Here is a 15,936-nt window from a genome sequence, read left to right on the forward strand (position 1 = left end):
ATTTATCTTTTATTAATTTTCTATTACTATATAAATAATTTTAGATTATTATAATCTAAAAAAACTTTAATTTAGTATAGATTTCTCTCTAGATATTAATACTAATACTTAAATAACTATACTATTATATATAGTTTATAATCTAAGATTAAATAATAATACTCTATAGAAGTAAATTTCTTTAACTAAAATATAACTAAATACTATACTTCTTTACTATTAAATTATAATAAAATTTTAACTATTCTAAATCTAGATATATCTATTTTAATATAAATAAGTTAGTTAGAATTAAAGAAATATAGTAAAGGTACCTTCTTAAAAGTATTAAGAAAGATATAAAATATAGTTAATTTTCTATTATTTAACTTTACTATTTTAGACTTTTTTTTATTTTTATTTTTCTTAAGAAATTTAGTAAGAAGTAATATAATTAAAGAATATTAGTATATAAATTAATAATAAAAATTATAGAATCTAAAAAAATTTAGATATCTCTAAATATCTAAAATTATTACTATTTTTAAATAGTTATAACTCTCTTTTTATCTATTAAAATACTATTATAACTAATAATAAAACTAAAAAATTTAACTTCTATCTAATAGAAAGTATACTTAGATATTTTAGTAAATAACTAAGTATTTTAAAGTTACTTAAGAACTTATTAGATATATTTTATATACTAATTATAAGTCTTAGAGAAAATTAAAATATTATCTAAATAGATAATATAAATAATATTAAGTAATCTATAGAGTATTATATAGATATAGCTTTAAAATATAGTTAGAGTATTAGTAAGTCTAAAAAGTATTACTATATACTTAAAATATCTATACTAAATATAAAATATAGTTTTCTATTTATTACTTTTCTTAATTTAGATATAATAGTATATATTTTAGATATCTACTTTACTAAAATACTAAATATCTATAAAGTAGTTAAGAATCTCTAAAATAAGAAATAATAGGTATTAATTCTTAATTAAAACTTTATTTAACTCTTAATAGTTAATATATAACTATAAATCTCTATTCTTTTTTAGTATAAAAAGAATAGATATTTCTATAGAACTTTTTAATAGATAAATCTTTCTATTTTCTAAATTCTTATTAAAATATTCTTAAAGAATTTTTAATTCTACTTAAGAGAGAGAGTAAATAGACCTAAAAGAGAGTATACTATTTTCTTTAAGATTAATCTTATAATTAGTCTTCTTTCTTAGAGATATAATTTTAGATTTTTAAACTTTAAATATAAATATATAATTCTATAGTTTAGAAGAGATTTAATTAAGATTTAAGCTATTTTTAGATTTATCTTTATCTAAAAGAACTAAATTTTCTTTTAGTATTTTTAGTACTATAAAGATATAAGTTTTATTCCTATATACTTTTATAAAATATAATATAGTTAATATTTTAATTTTTAACTTTTTAGTTTTAAATTACTAATAGTTCTTTTATAGAATTAATATAATTTTATAATTAATTAGTATTATATTAGAAAAAAAAACTAGAGATTCTTTAATTCTTAGATTTCTATTAACTATAATATAGAGTTAATTTAGTATCTTTTTAGTACTATATAAATTATATATAGTAATAGAGATAGTCTAAATACTATAGATATATATATTCTTTTTTTCTAACTACTTCTAAAATAGAAAAGTTAAACTTAGTATATTATATACTATACTTAATAATAAATTTATAGCTAACTAAATTAACTTTAGTATATATATCTAAATTAATATATATTTAGATATCTTTCTCTACTATAATAGAAATATATAATTATATAACTATTCCTACTTAAGACTATAAGTCTAAATCTATAGAATCTAGTTTAATTTATTATCTTTTTCTACTATTTTTAGAGAATTATTTTTAGTTTTTTTAGTTTCTTAAATTCTTATCTTATTATCTTTAAGTTTTAGATAGTCTAACTTTATATAATCTCTAGAACTATATTTCTAGTAAGTTTTAGAAAAGTATTTTTTACTAGTACTAAAAAATTAAAAAAAAATTATTAGTATTTTTTAACTATTTTTTAGTCTTATTTTACTTCTAATTTAATTTTAAATTATTTTATCTTAATTACTTATCTTTAGTTTTATTTTAGTTATCTTAAAAAAAGTTATTATTTTAACTCAAATTTAGAGTTAACTAAAGACTATTTCTAGATAGATAATTTTAACTTATTTTTTTCTCTCTTATAATTCTCTATTAATATTCTATCTTATTAATTTAGCTATTTTAGATTAAAATTTTTTTATTTAGTCTATAAATTAATAGAATTTTTCTTACTAGTAATTTATCTAATTTAGATTAAAATTAATTCTTTTTCTTTTTCTTAGATATTTATTCTATATATTTTTTATATCCTAAAAGATAAAAATAAAACTAAGTTAGATTTTTATTATTTTTTTATTAAAGTTTATTATATTTAAAAATAGTATCTATTTTAAAATTATTTAATTAAAAAATAATACTAATAATCTATATTAAGAATTTTTTCTATATAGTTATTATAGAATTTATAGGGTCTTTAATACTAAAAGTAATTTATTAATTTTAAAGTAAAAATTCTAAGTAATAGATACTTTTAGTAATCTTAGTATCTTTAGAATAATAAATATAAAAAACTCTCTAAGAAATTACTAAAAGAATATTAATCTAAAAATATTACTTTTAGTAGATAAATTTAGTAATAAGATTAAAAATTTTAATTCTCTTAATTTTAGTTAGTTTAGAATATAAGAATATATTTTACTTAGAAGTAATTTCTCTATAGAGTTATTCTTAAAGTTCTTAAGTATATTTCTTAAGTTTAAGAAATTTATTTAGTTTTTACTACTATATAAACTAATTTTAAATTTACTTTTTAATAGAGTATCTAAAGTTATTTTCTCCTTAGTTAGAAGATAAGAATTTAATAGTAGAACTTTCTTAATTTAGATTTAAACTAATTCTAGTAGAATCTAGACTAAATTCTTTTTTAACTACTTCTTTAACTTAAATCTATCCTAAATTAATATTAAAAATAGAGTAAATTAGATCTATATACTTAGAGTAGAATTTAATAAATTTAGAAGTAGGGTTCTAGTAGATAGAAGAGACTATCTTTAGTCTTAGATAGTTAAGAGAGAAAAATTAGAATTATAATAGTAATCTAAGGAATAGACTAGAGACCTATAACTAGATAAGACTTTAGATAGAAATTAAAGAATAGGAGAATTAATCAATAATATATATAAATAATAATAGAAACTAATTCTTAAAGAAACTTCAAGAATAAAGGAAACACTACGTTAAGTTATTCAACCTAACCATTATATAGATTAGATACAAATCAGTATCAAATCAGTATCGAATCAGTATCAAATCAGACACAAACCCCTAGTGTAGCTAAGACAAGATTGGGTCACCACAGGGAATACAAAGAGAGTTAGTTACTTCTCACTGAAGCTTACCCCCTTTGACACAAGCCCTATAACACAATATTATCTAAATCTAATCAAATTAGATTATTAGAGTATCCTATCTTAATATTACCTATATTATAGTATAGTAAAGAGTAGTTAGTATATAACTAAACTAATATAGATATAAATTTACCTTTAGTATTAGAGCTTTAATCTATTATCATCACTAATCTATATTCTAAAGAGTAAAATACAAGAAAAATTATACTATTAGCCCTAATAACCTACCTAAAAAGAAAGTAAGACCTATCAAAGTTATTATATAATAATAACTACAGTAATAGCTCTAGTAATATAGATAATATAGACTATATTAGCAATAACTCTATCTTATCCTATAGATTAAAAAGAGCTAGATAGATAGTAGTAAAAATTTCTCCTACTTATCTATAATCTAATAAAAACCCTTATTATAATATCCCCTTATAGTATAGTATTTCTTAGACCTCAAAAAATAAGAAATATTACCCCTAAATACTAAGGGATCGATATTCTATATCTAGTCTATCCAATATAGAGACAATTCCTATTTAAGATTTTCTAATATAGGAGATACTTCTTTTAAAGGTTATATATTTAATTATCTTTAAGGAGTGAAATAAGGGTATCTACTTACAGAAACCTAGTAGAATTCCACCAGATTATAAACGTAAAGCTTAATATAGAAAGTTTCCCCAGCAGAAAAAGTCCTAGGTTAGAAAATTAGTTAGTCTACCTCGAAGTTTATCTAAAGACAACAAATTTTTGATCGAATTAAAGGAAGAGAGAGAATTAATGTAGAAATAAATCAGAGAATATTTCCCTAAAAGATCAGTAGGCTCACTACAGATACGGTATTCTACACAACTTAAGAGCCAGCATAGAAGAAGACTTAAGTACAATAAAGATCCCAAGAACCAGACCGCATACAGCAGATCATGTCGGGAAGAACCCTGTCAAAGCGGTAGATTTTCAGCGACGAATGTCAACAGCCAGGCTACCGAAAGATCGCTGAGACAGCGATACGGTCCACCTCGGCGCAGGCAAACTGTCGAGCGTTACTCCCCAGTTTGAGATATCAAAATTCTCGAATTCTTATGTACCACTTATCACCCAGAAACACCTTGAAACACCTGAACACTTAGCCCCAACCTCTGGATTCTGATGCCCGAGGATTGAAACATAATCAACAGTAGTGCCCCTTTCAAGATTTGAATGTAGAATCTAGTAGAATCTTTGTTTTTTTGACATTACCAGCCCGCACAGCATACATCAATGGTGTCTCCCCGGTAATATCAGTCATGTCCATTGGCTGACCGGTCCTGAGGTATGAGACAACTAGATCCTCGTGGCCAAAATACGCAGCCGTGTGAGCTTGGGTAGATCGCCAAGCAAAGGAGAAGTGCTCATAGGCATCATAATAATGCGCTATCCAGGTCATATGGAGAGCTTTTCTTTGTTCGAGAAACTTCAAAATAAGATCATGTATTTTAAGGCCATTATACATCTATATGCCTCCCAGTCCAGTGGAATGGGCTTTTACCACCCCCACAAATCGAAATTCAATGCATACCCTTGTGCTCTGAGAGTAATGGTCACCCGGCAAGCCATCTTTGGCCTGATAGTCAAGTATGGCCATTGATCACCCCCTCGAAGAAAGCCTATTTGGTTGTTGAGATCACGGCCATTTGAGCCTAGGTATCGATGGTATTCTAGGTTTTCCATGTCTCTCGGTTGAGAGTTGGGGAAATACACCGAGAATCAGCTTGAACTCATAGTCGTCGCTCTTGACTAGTCTTGATTGGATAGTCTCCTTTCGCCGAAATGAACTCAGTAGGGCCCCCTTCGCCGCTTAGTAGGCGCGATCTGAGGCCCTATATTCTCCTATTCCTTGGTATCTTAGGTATGGCTTTTGTTCTTTTGATGTCCTATTTTCTATACAAATATAATTAATTGGACTAGTTCTGTTTAGATCACTAGTAGTGGTTTAGCCTCTATAATTTATATAGATCCTAGAATCTAGACTCCGACCTACCTAAAAAGCACAGGAATCGACTAATTACAAACCAAGGTTAAGATAGTTTCGAGAGAAGTAATTGGATGATCGGGGAATTCACATCTATGAATGTATGATGAAATGCATTCTGAGTAATCCCCCTACACCATATCGTATCCGGAGCACGACCTCGGAACCTTCCCCACTATGTGAGGCCGTATATATATATCAAAGACACTTAACAAAGGAAAGTAGCGAAGTAGGCGACAGCCGTAAGAGCCTTGATCTCATCGGTTGATGTCTCTCTCCTCTTCCCTCCCACATCCAGCCAAACAAAGGTGACTGGGATAAGATAAAACACAACCCTCTTAAGGCTTTCCTCAGTCGATATCGGGCGCGATAGTTTACTCTAAATCGGTTCAGTCATAGTCTAAGACGTTTAAAGAGATCAGAAAGTTTGGATAACTAACCGGCTTTCTTGATTGTGAAGAACGAATTATCCATGTTGGAGGGATTTTTCACCAGCTTCAGAGTGTTCTCGTCTGTCCAAGTGAGGACTGATTGGGAGCTTATCTCACCAAACCCCCAGGTATCGGAATTTTTCTGATGGTACGGGTGGAAAATCTGAGCCTGCCGCGACTGCGTACAGGCGGATCCTCCAGAGCAGTATAGGTATTTACCGGAATCGGCATTCTGGATAGATTGGCCCTGGTTGTCAGAGTCTTCGATAAAAAACCAAGTTTGGTCCTCCTCTCCAGTGGGGCTCTCAAATGTCAAAGGTTGTTTGGACTTCGATGCAGCTGTCAGGAGGGAGTCGCCGTTGGCTTGAGCGATTGTTTGGGGTCCCTTGCCCACTCGGGACTCCTGGCTGAAAGCCTGGCCACAAAGGGCGACAATAGTGCCGATGGCAATGTTGGAGAGACGCATGTTGGGATGGTGTGGTGGGAAGGCTATAAAGAGATTGAAAGGTTCGAGGTTGATATCGAGAACGTGAAACCTGGCAAGAGACGTGGCTTATATACCTGGTCGTTCTCGGCATAAACCTAATCATCGCGGAGATTGATTTGAAATGGATCAGATGATCGACCTTGAAAGCGGGTCCACACATTGATGTTGATGATTCCCGAGGTCCAAGGCTGGGGGTGATCCTAGGACTATTAACGATCTAGTTACTCCGTACAGGCTAAGGTATATCGCCCGTGGAGCTGAGACCAATTTTTGAATGTGTTTATAAACGATTGGCAGTTCTCATATCCTACGATCTCGCGCCCCACTGATCAGCGAAAAATCGAAGAGATCCATTTTAGTGTTTTCGATAGCATATATGTTGATTCAATAGTTGCTCAGCCGCAGATCCACTTTCCTCTATTTGAATATTCACCCCAGCTCGCTCAAGGTGTACCGCCGGGAAGAGAAAACTACGGTGAATCTATGGAGTAGTCATGGCTTAAATTTGCCATAATTGGCTCTTAAATTCGGGCATACAGCCAGACGGGTGTGGCCAGATCGGCCAGGAATTACGTTATAGGTTATGGGAAACCCCAAAAAGGTGGGTCCATCCAATAAATTTTAGTACCAAATGACAATGCGTGCCTAGTATGCCGAAAGCGGGAGTTAACTGTAGTGGCCAACGAGAAAATGCATTGACTACTGCCTGTAAGGTGCTGCAAATTCTCACCATAATCTGTCAGTAACAAAAATGATCATTAGTTTTTCCCTACTGAATCAAGATTCAGTAAGAAATTTGAAAATTTAAGATGAATGCACATGCTGAACAGCAAACAGCTATTATAGGTATATACTAAAAACCTTACTTCTTACAGATAGTAAGTCAGTTCGCCAACACATAAATACTGGTAAGTGGGTCCGATTCTAACCACTATTTCTTGATTTGCCTGATCAACGATTCCTGCAGCACTTGAAGACCTTATTGCGCTTCTCCCTTACTTTATAGGGAGCTAGTGATCCGTTTTGTAGTTCGAATTTATCCACTCTTTGCATGCCCCACCTGGTCACTCTTAAGTTACTGAAACATGACTAGGTGAAACATGCAAAGTGCTTGCCAGGCTAAGTCGATGCATGATACGAGTTACATGACTAACTATCACGCTGTTCTGGCGATCTTTTTAACTGCGATCTCCTCCTGCATTCAGTCGCTAATCCTGTTAGCCAGTAGGGACATAAATATAGCCTTCGTCCCGCAGGACTTTGCCAGTCTTTCATACTTTCAAGTCTTGAAACCGATTTCTCCATACAGAATAACCCCCTAGGCTCCCGCCGCTGACGTTATAAAACCGAGATTATTGAACCGCTAGAACATCTATCCTTCTCAAATTATATACTAAGCTCCAGTGACTACACATAGTTATTTACATCAAGATGAGATCTCTATTTGTAATCACCGTCACTATTCTTAGGTATGTAATCTGTAGATCTACATATTCCAATATCTAACTTACGCCACTGCTAATTAGTCCTTTTATCCACGGTTTGTTCGAATCACAAACTACTTAAGAACATGCGGCTAATGAGTTTAGGTGCACTTGGATTGGACTGCTCTAACTTTGAGAACGCATACTGCGCTACTCCTGCAGGTTCGCCCTGTCTTGAGGGATACTACAGTAAATTCTATGACACCGGTTGTAACGACGGTCAAAAGTGCTATCGTACGAAAGGGTAACTAAATAAATCCAGTTTAAATAACCTTCTAGTGTCTATAGTAGGGCACCCAAGACTATATCCTAAAGTCAAACAGTCTGATTATTAAATCAAGATACTAGCAGACAGCTATCATTTAAGAAGGTGACTAAGTGAACGGTACCTGAGTGAACTTATAAGATCTACTATGGAGTAGCTATAGTCAGATCTAAGAGCTGAATTGACCTCTTATCAGAGCTAGACACTAGGAGGTATCTATTATCTAAGAATACTATTGAGAAAACTAAGCTTAAGCGGCCCTAACTAGTCCACTACAGAGAGCCTATAGCTAGATCCTAAATACGGACACTATAATTATAGGAGCCGGACATAATTAGGTAGCTATCGGGCAAGAAACCTATAGAGTAAACTACTTAGAAGTAGCCTTTAAAAACCTACTATAGAGTACTAGTAAACAGATCTCAGAGCCTAACAGTCCAATTATAGGAGCCAGACACCAGCAGGCCATTATATAAAAAGGCCATAAAAGTAACTATATGTGCATAACCCTTAAAAGTCTACTTAAGAGTACCTATTACCAAATCCTATAGTTAAGCTATATAGTTATCAGAGCCTAAAGCTAGTAGGCTACTATTATATAAGAAAGCTACCGAGCAAACTTAGTCAGTATTACCTATAAGAATCTACTATAAAACTCCTATGGCTGAATCCTAGAGGTAGATAGTCTAATTATTAGACCTAGATACTAGTAGGCTACTATTATGTGAGAAAGCCACTAAGTTTACTTATCTAGATAGCCATTAAGCTTATACTATAGGGTACCTACAGCCAGATCCCAGAGTCAGACGGTCTAATTATTGGAGTCAGAGACTAGAAAGTAGCTATTATTTGGCTTTAAATTTTTGCCGAATTATTGTCATCTTTAGTACAAATACTAGACCTACGTAGTAAATTTGAAGGGGAGCATCGTCAGCTATCCGTCAATTGTTAAGGATAAACCTCTTTACATTATACAAAAATTCCGATAAATTCTTGTATCCATTCTTGCCGTCAATTAGCACAAGGAAAACGAAATACTTAGTAACACTTACTTATAAAGCTGATCACAGCAGATTGATAATTCCAACAACTTTAGAAACAAGTTCAAGAAGGCTTATTACTTCTACCCAGTAAAGGAAATACTTCTCAAGGAATAACAATACTTCATTTATTTCAGCAATAGTTACTTTACTTTCTGTTAGGTAATATGCCCAATAACGATATAAATATTATAACTCTAGAGAGATATAGTAATTAATAATCCAACGATCAATCTCTGAACATTTTATATTATACTTTATCCCACAGATATTCTTTCTCAGAGAGCCACATACATAAAGGCATCTCATAAACAATCTCTGATAGATCTCCTTCTTATCCACCTAGAATATAATTTTGTATCGTGTTTCCTGATCAAGGAGGAAGTCTCAAAATAATAAGTAAAACAGGCGTACTGGCTTTGCGGGATCCTCGGGTATATTTAGAACTGAGCACAGTGAACTCAACTTGCGTTCAGTTTGCCTTTCAGCAACGCCAAGGAGTTGAAAAAGTGAGTCTGCCGAGAGTGGACTCTCAAGCACCATAATAGCACCAAGAAGTTCCTGATAGTCCTGAATCAATTTCCTTTCCTGCTTTTTGCTCTGTCATTTAAGAAGTCGATTCAACACTGGAAGGTACGTCCCGTCGAATTGTAAAGAATCGTTTCGATGTGCAAATATCTCAGTGAGACTGTCAGTTGGGTCCCACTGAGGGTCCTCGAGAATACGGCACGTGGTGGCGGCAAAAATGAATAACGGGCTTGATACATTCACAAGAGATCGAATATTATCGGCTCCAGGCCACCCAGCAGGAAGTGACCGGTCCGCCCTTATCACTGAAAGTCGGTGCCTTACGAACAATGATATGTCATGCTCTATCGCCGATTTATCGATCTCATGGAGAACACAAATGTTTTGCCCATCGCTTGTGGCTCTTGAGAATTCTCGGAGGATCGGCCATTCAGGCCTGCTTGTCAAAAACATTCGTAGACGAATAGTATTAAGTACTCCTAGTTGTCATAGCAACCGAAGAATGATTCGGATGTCCTCATCCCGTTCACATTCGTCGTCCAATGCGTCAATCACTATCACCAAGGTAGACGTTGGAAGATAGCTTGATTTTAAGCTTAGCAGTGGCTGAAGGAGTAACTTCTCAAACTGCTCTTTTAGCAATTTACCCACAACATCGGGTCGTCGTCAAGTGCTTTCTGGGCAAATGGAATTAAATGAGGAAGACTTAGCACTAGCTGCCTTGTGATCGTCGAAAAGAGCTTCATGGCATTTCCGCGATCTCCTTCTCCTCTCTTGAAAACGAAACTTTCCTTCTTCTCTTCTCTCTCTCAGCTTAATACTTTCGTTCAATACTACTGCTATCTTTCGAAGCGTCTGAGTCCTTACAGCTAAATTGGGAACAAGGATACTGTGTGGCATTACGTAAACAGATTCAAGAATATTCTAGAGAAGCTTACTGTCTTCTATCTGTGCTATCCTAATAAGCCTAGGCCTCCAATGAGGCTTTCGATATGGCTCGACACCGCAAAAAATGATGAATTTGAGGCAGATTATGAGGATGATAACACGCCGGTGGCACCGGATTGACAAAGCTGCGGCCTGGGGCCCAGGCCTTTTAAAGAGGGAAACTGTAACGATTGAAGCCTTCGGTGCCTGGGCACGTACCTAAACACGTGACCCGGATAGCCGCTCATGTGTAGATAGTTGCGATGGGAGCTTCTCTCCTTCTTCTCTCTCTCTCAGCTTAATACCTTCGTTCATACTACTGCTATCTTTTAAAGCATCTGAGTCCTCACACTAACTCACATACTCATTTCAACTAACAGGTTACCTGACCCATCAGATGTTACCAAGAAGCTTGGTCATCCATTTCAACAGTGTCCACTTAGTAGTGTCCCGTATGCCTCCCGACCATTACAGTTTATCACTTTGAAGCTTTAACAGATTTATTATATGCAGCTCGGGTGGAATACATACATCTTCAAGCTTATAATTGATCTAAGAGTAGCTGGCATAGAAAACGCTACGGTAGTATTGACCTAGCAGGAGGAGAATGTGCAAGCGATCAAAAAATTGTGCCATATCTATCTAGCATTTCACAGAAGACGGTCCATTTGAGGTAACTCTACCCGCCGGTGATGGATTTATCGATGTGGCTTGAAGTGCATTCCAAATCTGTCATATTTGTTTGTATATTTCTCAAGGTAATACATGGCCAAATGGGTGGCTAATTTACCTTTTTACGGAACAGAATGCGGAGCAACACCCGCCACGGGCAATAACCAAAAGTGTGGGGTCCCCACAATACCTCCACAAGGCTTACTGTAGGGTTTCGTTGAACTATTTAAATAGACTCAAAGTTGATGTATGATCGAGAAATAGATAATCCCGCTTTGAAAACCCCGTTGGACAAGCTGCGTTGCCCGGCATGTGGTCCATTGTCCGTCTTTATTTCACACTTGGCGTGATAGCCACTGCGCTGCCTGCTGTATCTGGACACGCTTTCAGTAAACCAACAAAATTACGTACTGTTGTCACAACCGACATGGAACAGGACGATCTCGCCTCGCTCATCAGATACCTACTTTACACAAATGACATCGATACGGAAGGCATCATATATAGCTCTAGCGTATGGCACTGGGCCGGCAATGGCAATGGCACGTCGCTGCGCTGGACTGGAACCCGGACCATTGAGGATATTGTCCTTAAGGCTTACGCAGAGGTTTATCCGAACCTTCGTCGCCATGATTCATCCTACCCAACCCCAAAGAAGCTGCTGTCCACGGTCAGGATTGGCAACATCGACTTTGAGGGTGAGATGAATAAAGACACCGCTGGCTCTGACCTCATCAAAGAGCTCTTGCTGGACGATGATCCACGAAATCTTTACTTGCAGGCCTGGGGTGGCACCAATACTATCGCCCGTGCCCTCAAGTCAATCGAGGATCGATATTCCAAATCAAGCAACTGGGCACGAATCAAAGATGGAATCTCCCGCAAGGCTGTCATAATGGCCAGTGGCTTCCAGGATGATACCTACTCCGATTATGTCGCCCCGCACTGGCCCCAGATTCGCGTTGAGGACCTTTCAGCTGGCTACGCCCTCTGGGCATATAATTGCGACGAAGGCAAAGGTAACATTCGCGGGCTACCCAACGATAACTTGTATTTCGCTGGTAAATGGATCAGGCCAAACATCGAAATGGGACCGTACGGAAAGCTCTATCGCTCCTGGCTCGATGGTCAGTCCATGCCAGGTGACCCAGAGGATATTTTCGGCAATAAAACAAAAGCAGCGGCTAGCTGGTGCAAACCACTTGAGCCGTACGACTTTCTTTCCGAGGGCGATAATGTGGCTTTCAACCCCCTCTTGACCACCGGCCTTCAGGACCCAGCTAATCCAAACCTTGGTGGTTGGGGTGGTAGAGCAAAACAAAACTCTTCTTCTCCGGATCTATGGGTGATGGTTCAAAGTGAGGTCGGCAAAAATGGTAGCGAAGTAGATTTATACACTATGAGCCGTTGGATAGCACCGATTCAGAATGACTTTGCGGCCCGCATGCAATGGACAGTGACACCGAAGTACCGCGACGGAAACCATGCGCCCACTGTGAAGATTTTGAATGATAGCATAGTGAAGGGACTTCCTGGTGCCACGGTCACTCTGACTGGTGCGGTTTACGATCCAGATAATAACAACGTCAAAACTTCCTGGTGGCAGTATTTGGAGGAAGGCACCTACCCCGGCACCGTGTCTGTGGCTTCAAAGGGAAAAACTCAAGCGAGTGTGAAGATCCCAGCTAATGCAAAACACGGACAGACTATTTCGATTATCCTAGAGGGAATCGACGATGGACAGTTTCCTTTGACTCGCTATGACCGTGTTGTTATTCAGGTCATTTAACCTGACCTAGATCAATCGATGTATCCATTTTCTTATCCAATTGTTCTATCAGAGTATAAACGTAGTTCAACAAGGCATTAAGACAGGACCAAATTAATATAAACCTGGAACATTTGGCGGACACTGGGTGCCTTAAGCTTCAGGCCTTGTTCGATTTTTCACGTGAAAGCTAGCTTTCGTTGTCGACTGTAATAAGGACGTCATCTGATTAGAGCTCATCATTATTATTTCTTGTTTCCTTCTGAGACTGAACGGATTTTTATAGCTTGGTAGAAAGTTAATAATAAAAGCGCTTCGGGCCGCATACAGAAGCGGGCCAAGCGTGGTTAACATTAACAAATTAGTCTGGGGTAAAATTCTCGGTAATCAGAAGCGCCTCGCACTAATCGAACTGGCCCGCTCTACTCTAGCTGAACTTAGTGTGTGCATTAAGTCCCCAAAGTGGCCCATTTGGGGTTTCCCCGGAGTTCCCCGCAAACCCCGCAGTATTCCCGAGTGGCACCAACTTCCAAAAAGCAAGCTGGTCCCAAGGGGGATAATGTAACCACGCTCTAATATTTTGCCAGAATGGTCTGATTCTGCAGCATTGGCTTACATAGATATGTTGATCTCCACCCACCGCGCTCACTCAAGAGCTTGTGATTATATTGTGACATCTTCGGTTTCAATCGAGATAAATCCATTTCCATCTTTAAAACTAAGACCCTGGCCTATTTGACTTAATCTCGGGATTCAATATGGCAGAAATGGTAGACGAGTCAAATAGGGACTCCCGCGTCCAGGCGGCGATGAAGAACCGTTGGACATCGCTATTACACAATCCTAAACTGATGGTCATTGCTCTCTTCGCCTCGTACGTATCATATGCTCTTATCTGGGAGAAATTACTCTTACAGCTTATATAGGGTCGGCGGATTCGAGTATGGATACCAACAGGGAGTCTTGGGCCAGTCTCTTGTTATGACTCGCTTCACAGACAACTTTCCTACTGTCGTTGCATCCTCCAGCGCGACCGGCTGGCTCACATCGATTCTGCAACTAGGTGGTATCCTAGGATCTCTCTCCGCCGGAATCCTGGGTGAGATATTCTCCCGGAAGTATACTATGTTTTCAGCCTGTTGTTGGGTTGTCCTCGGGAGCTATCTCTATTGTGGAGCCAGCTACCATAAACCGGGTTTGCTATATGCTGGCAGATTCTTTACCGGTCTTGGAGTTGGTACTTTCAGTGGTGTTGGGTGAGTTTGATTTTGACTCTTTGTCTAATCTCATCAACTAATTACCTAATGCAAAAGTCCCCTCTATAATGCTGAACTATCATCGCCCGAGCTTCGCGGATTCTTAGTATCATTTTATCAATTCGCTACCATTTTTGGTATTATGTTGTCCTTCTGGATAGGATATGGAAGTAACAATATTGGTGGAATTGGAGAAACACAAAGTGATATGGCCTGGCGTCTGCCATCTATCATCCAAGGCATTCCAGCTGTGCTACTCGCATGTGGAATCTGGTGGCTACCTTTTTCTCCTCGCTGGCTTGTCAAAAAGGGTAGAGTCCAGGAGGCGCTTACTACCCTATCCTATCTGCGCAACCTACCGGAAGATCATGAGCTAATCCAGGCCGAGCTTAAAGAGATCGAGGCAGAGAGTCTCTTCGAGAAGCGATCCTTTGCAAAGACATTCCCGAACCTAGCTGCCAAGGAACAAGGAAGTGTATTAGTTCGCGAGTTCGCCCAGTATTATCGAATTTTCCGGACTTGGGATAACTTCAAGCGGGTTGCGATTGCGTGGCTTGTTATGTTCTTCCAGCAATGGAGTGGTATTGACGCAATCATCTACTACGCCAGCACAGTATTCCAAAGTTTGGGTCTGACTGGAGGCACTCAAGCCCTACTTGCGACTGGAGTTACTGGAGTTGTGTTCTTTGTATGTACTCTCCCGGCTATGCCTCTTATCGATAGAGTTGGCCGAAAGCCTATGCTTTACGCCGGTTCGGCTGTCATGTGGATCTCGATGGTCCTAGTTGGCATCATCGTTGCCAAGTTTGGAAGCGACTTTGAAAATCATTCAAATGCGGGCTGGGCTGCAGTGGCTTTCATCTGGATCTATGTCGGCGCATTCGGTGCTACATGGGGTCCTGTATCATGGACGCTGGTAGCAGAGATATTCCCGCTGTCTATTCGCTCTAAAGGCTCATCCTTCGGTGCTTCGAGCAATTGGGTAAGTGCATCATCCATCGGAGTTCACAAACAGCACTGACTCGGATTCAGCTCAATAACTTCGCCGTCGCTTTCTTCGTTCCACCTATGTTCCAGACTTGGAAGTGGGGCACATACATTTTTTTCGCCGTCTTTCTTGCTGCTAGCATTGTCTGGATTTATTTCTTCCTTCCAGAGACCAAGGGTGCGACATTGGAAGAGATGGATCGTGTTTTCAAGAGCCGCTCAGGAGAGACGGACATGATCATGTTAGATGAGGCACGTCGGGATGTCGCTATAGCGCACGATTCCGCGCTGGAAGTCGAGAAAGAGATGATTACTCATGCGGAAGAGCGTGGCTCGTCGAAGGAATAGTCAGGGGTTTTATTTGTGCTTTGGCGAGGGGACAACGGTCGGAGTTCTGGTGAGCAACTGCATAGGCGAGCTGCTGACCTATTTGCTCTTGCGCCTTGCTCATGTCGCATTGGAGTAAATCAATGCGAATTAAAATAAACTCGAGTACGGCGCGAATAGTAGCAACGATGGTTGCCGGCATGACCCTTCTACTTGAAAAATCCCAGATGGGTTAGTGGGTACAAATTCGGGGAAATTTGGCTAGG

General features: G+C 37.4%; 3 protein-coding genes across 3 annotated transcripts; 2 read left to right on the forward strand and 1 right to left on the reverse strand.

Annotated features, from left to right (window-relative positions):
- Positions 1-5,427: 5,427 nt before the first annotated feature.
- Positions 5,428-6,609, reverse strand: N7533_004865 (uncharacterized protein). The gene is made up of 2 exons (XM_057101515.1): positions 5,939-6,609; positions 5,428-5,877 (listed from the first exon to the last, which is right to left on the reverse strand). The coding sequence occupies exons 1-2, from the start codon at positions 6,393-6,395 to the stop codon at positions 5,873-5,875; spliced, it is 462 nt and encodes a 153-aa protein (XP_056961145.1). The 5' UTR covers positions 6,396-6,609; the 3' UTR covers positions 5,428-5,872.
- Positions 6,610-11,642: 5,033 nt separating this feature from the next.
- On the forward strand, positions 11,643-13,121 carry N7533_004866 (DUF1593 domain-containing protein; the record flags this gene model as incomplete). Its single annotated transcript, XM_057101516.1, has 1 exon — positions 11,643-13,121. One exon carries the CDS (start codon positions 11,643-11,645, stop codon positions 13,119-13,121), a length of 1,479 nt encoding a protein of 492 aa, XP_056961146.1.
- A 737-nt stretch (positions 13,122-13,858) lies between these two features.
- N7533_004867 (sugar porter family MFS transporter) lies at positions 13,859-15,691 on the forward strand (the record flags this gene model as incomplete). The annotated part of the gene is made up of 4 exons (XM_057101517.1): positions 13,859-13,974; positions 14,027-14,356; positions 14,414-15,338; positions 15,389-15,691. 4 exons carry the CDS (start codon positions 13,859-13,861, stop codon positions 15,689-15,691), a joined length of 1,674 nt encoding a protein of 557 aa, XP_056961147.1.
- Between the last annotated feature and the right edge of the window lie 245 nt (positions 15,692-15,936).

Source organism: Penicillium manginii (genome assembly GCF_028828005.1).
Source record: "Penicillium manginii strain IBT 31320 chromosome Unknown utg000004l:1.0-7231830.0:1.0-7236170.0, whole genome shotgun sequence".
Classification (NCBI taxonomy): domain Eukaryota; kingdom Fungi; phylum Ascomycota; class Eurotiomycetes; order Eurotiales; family Aspergillaceae; genus Penicillium; species Penicillium manginii.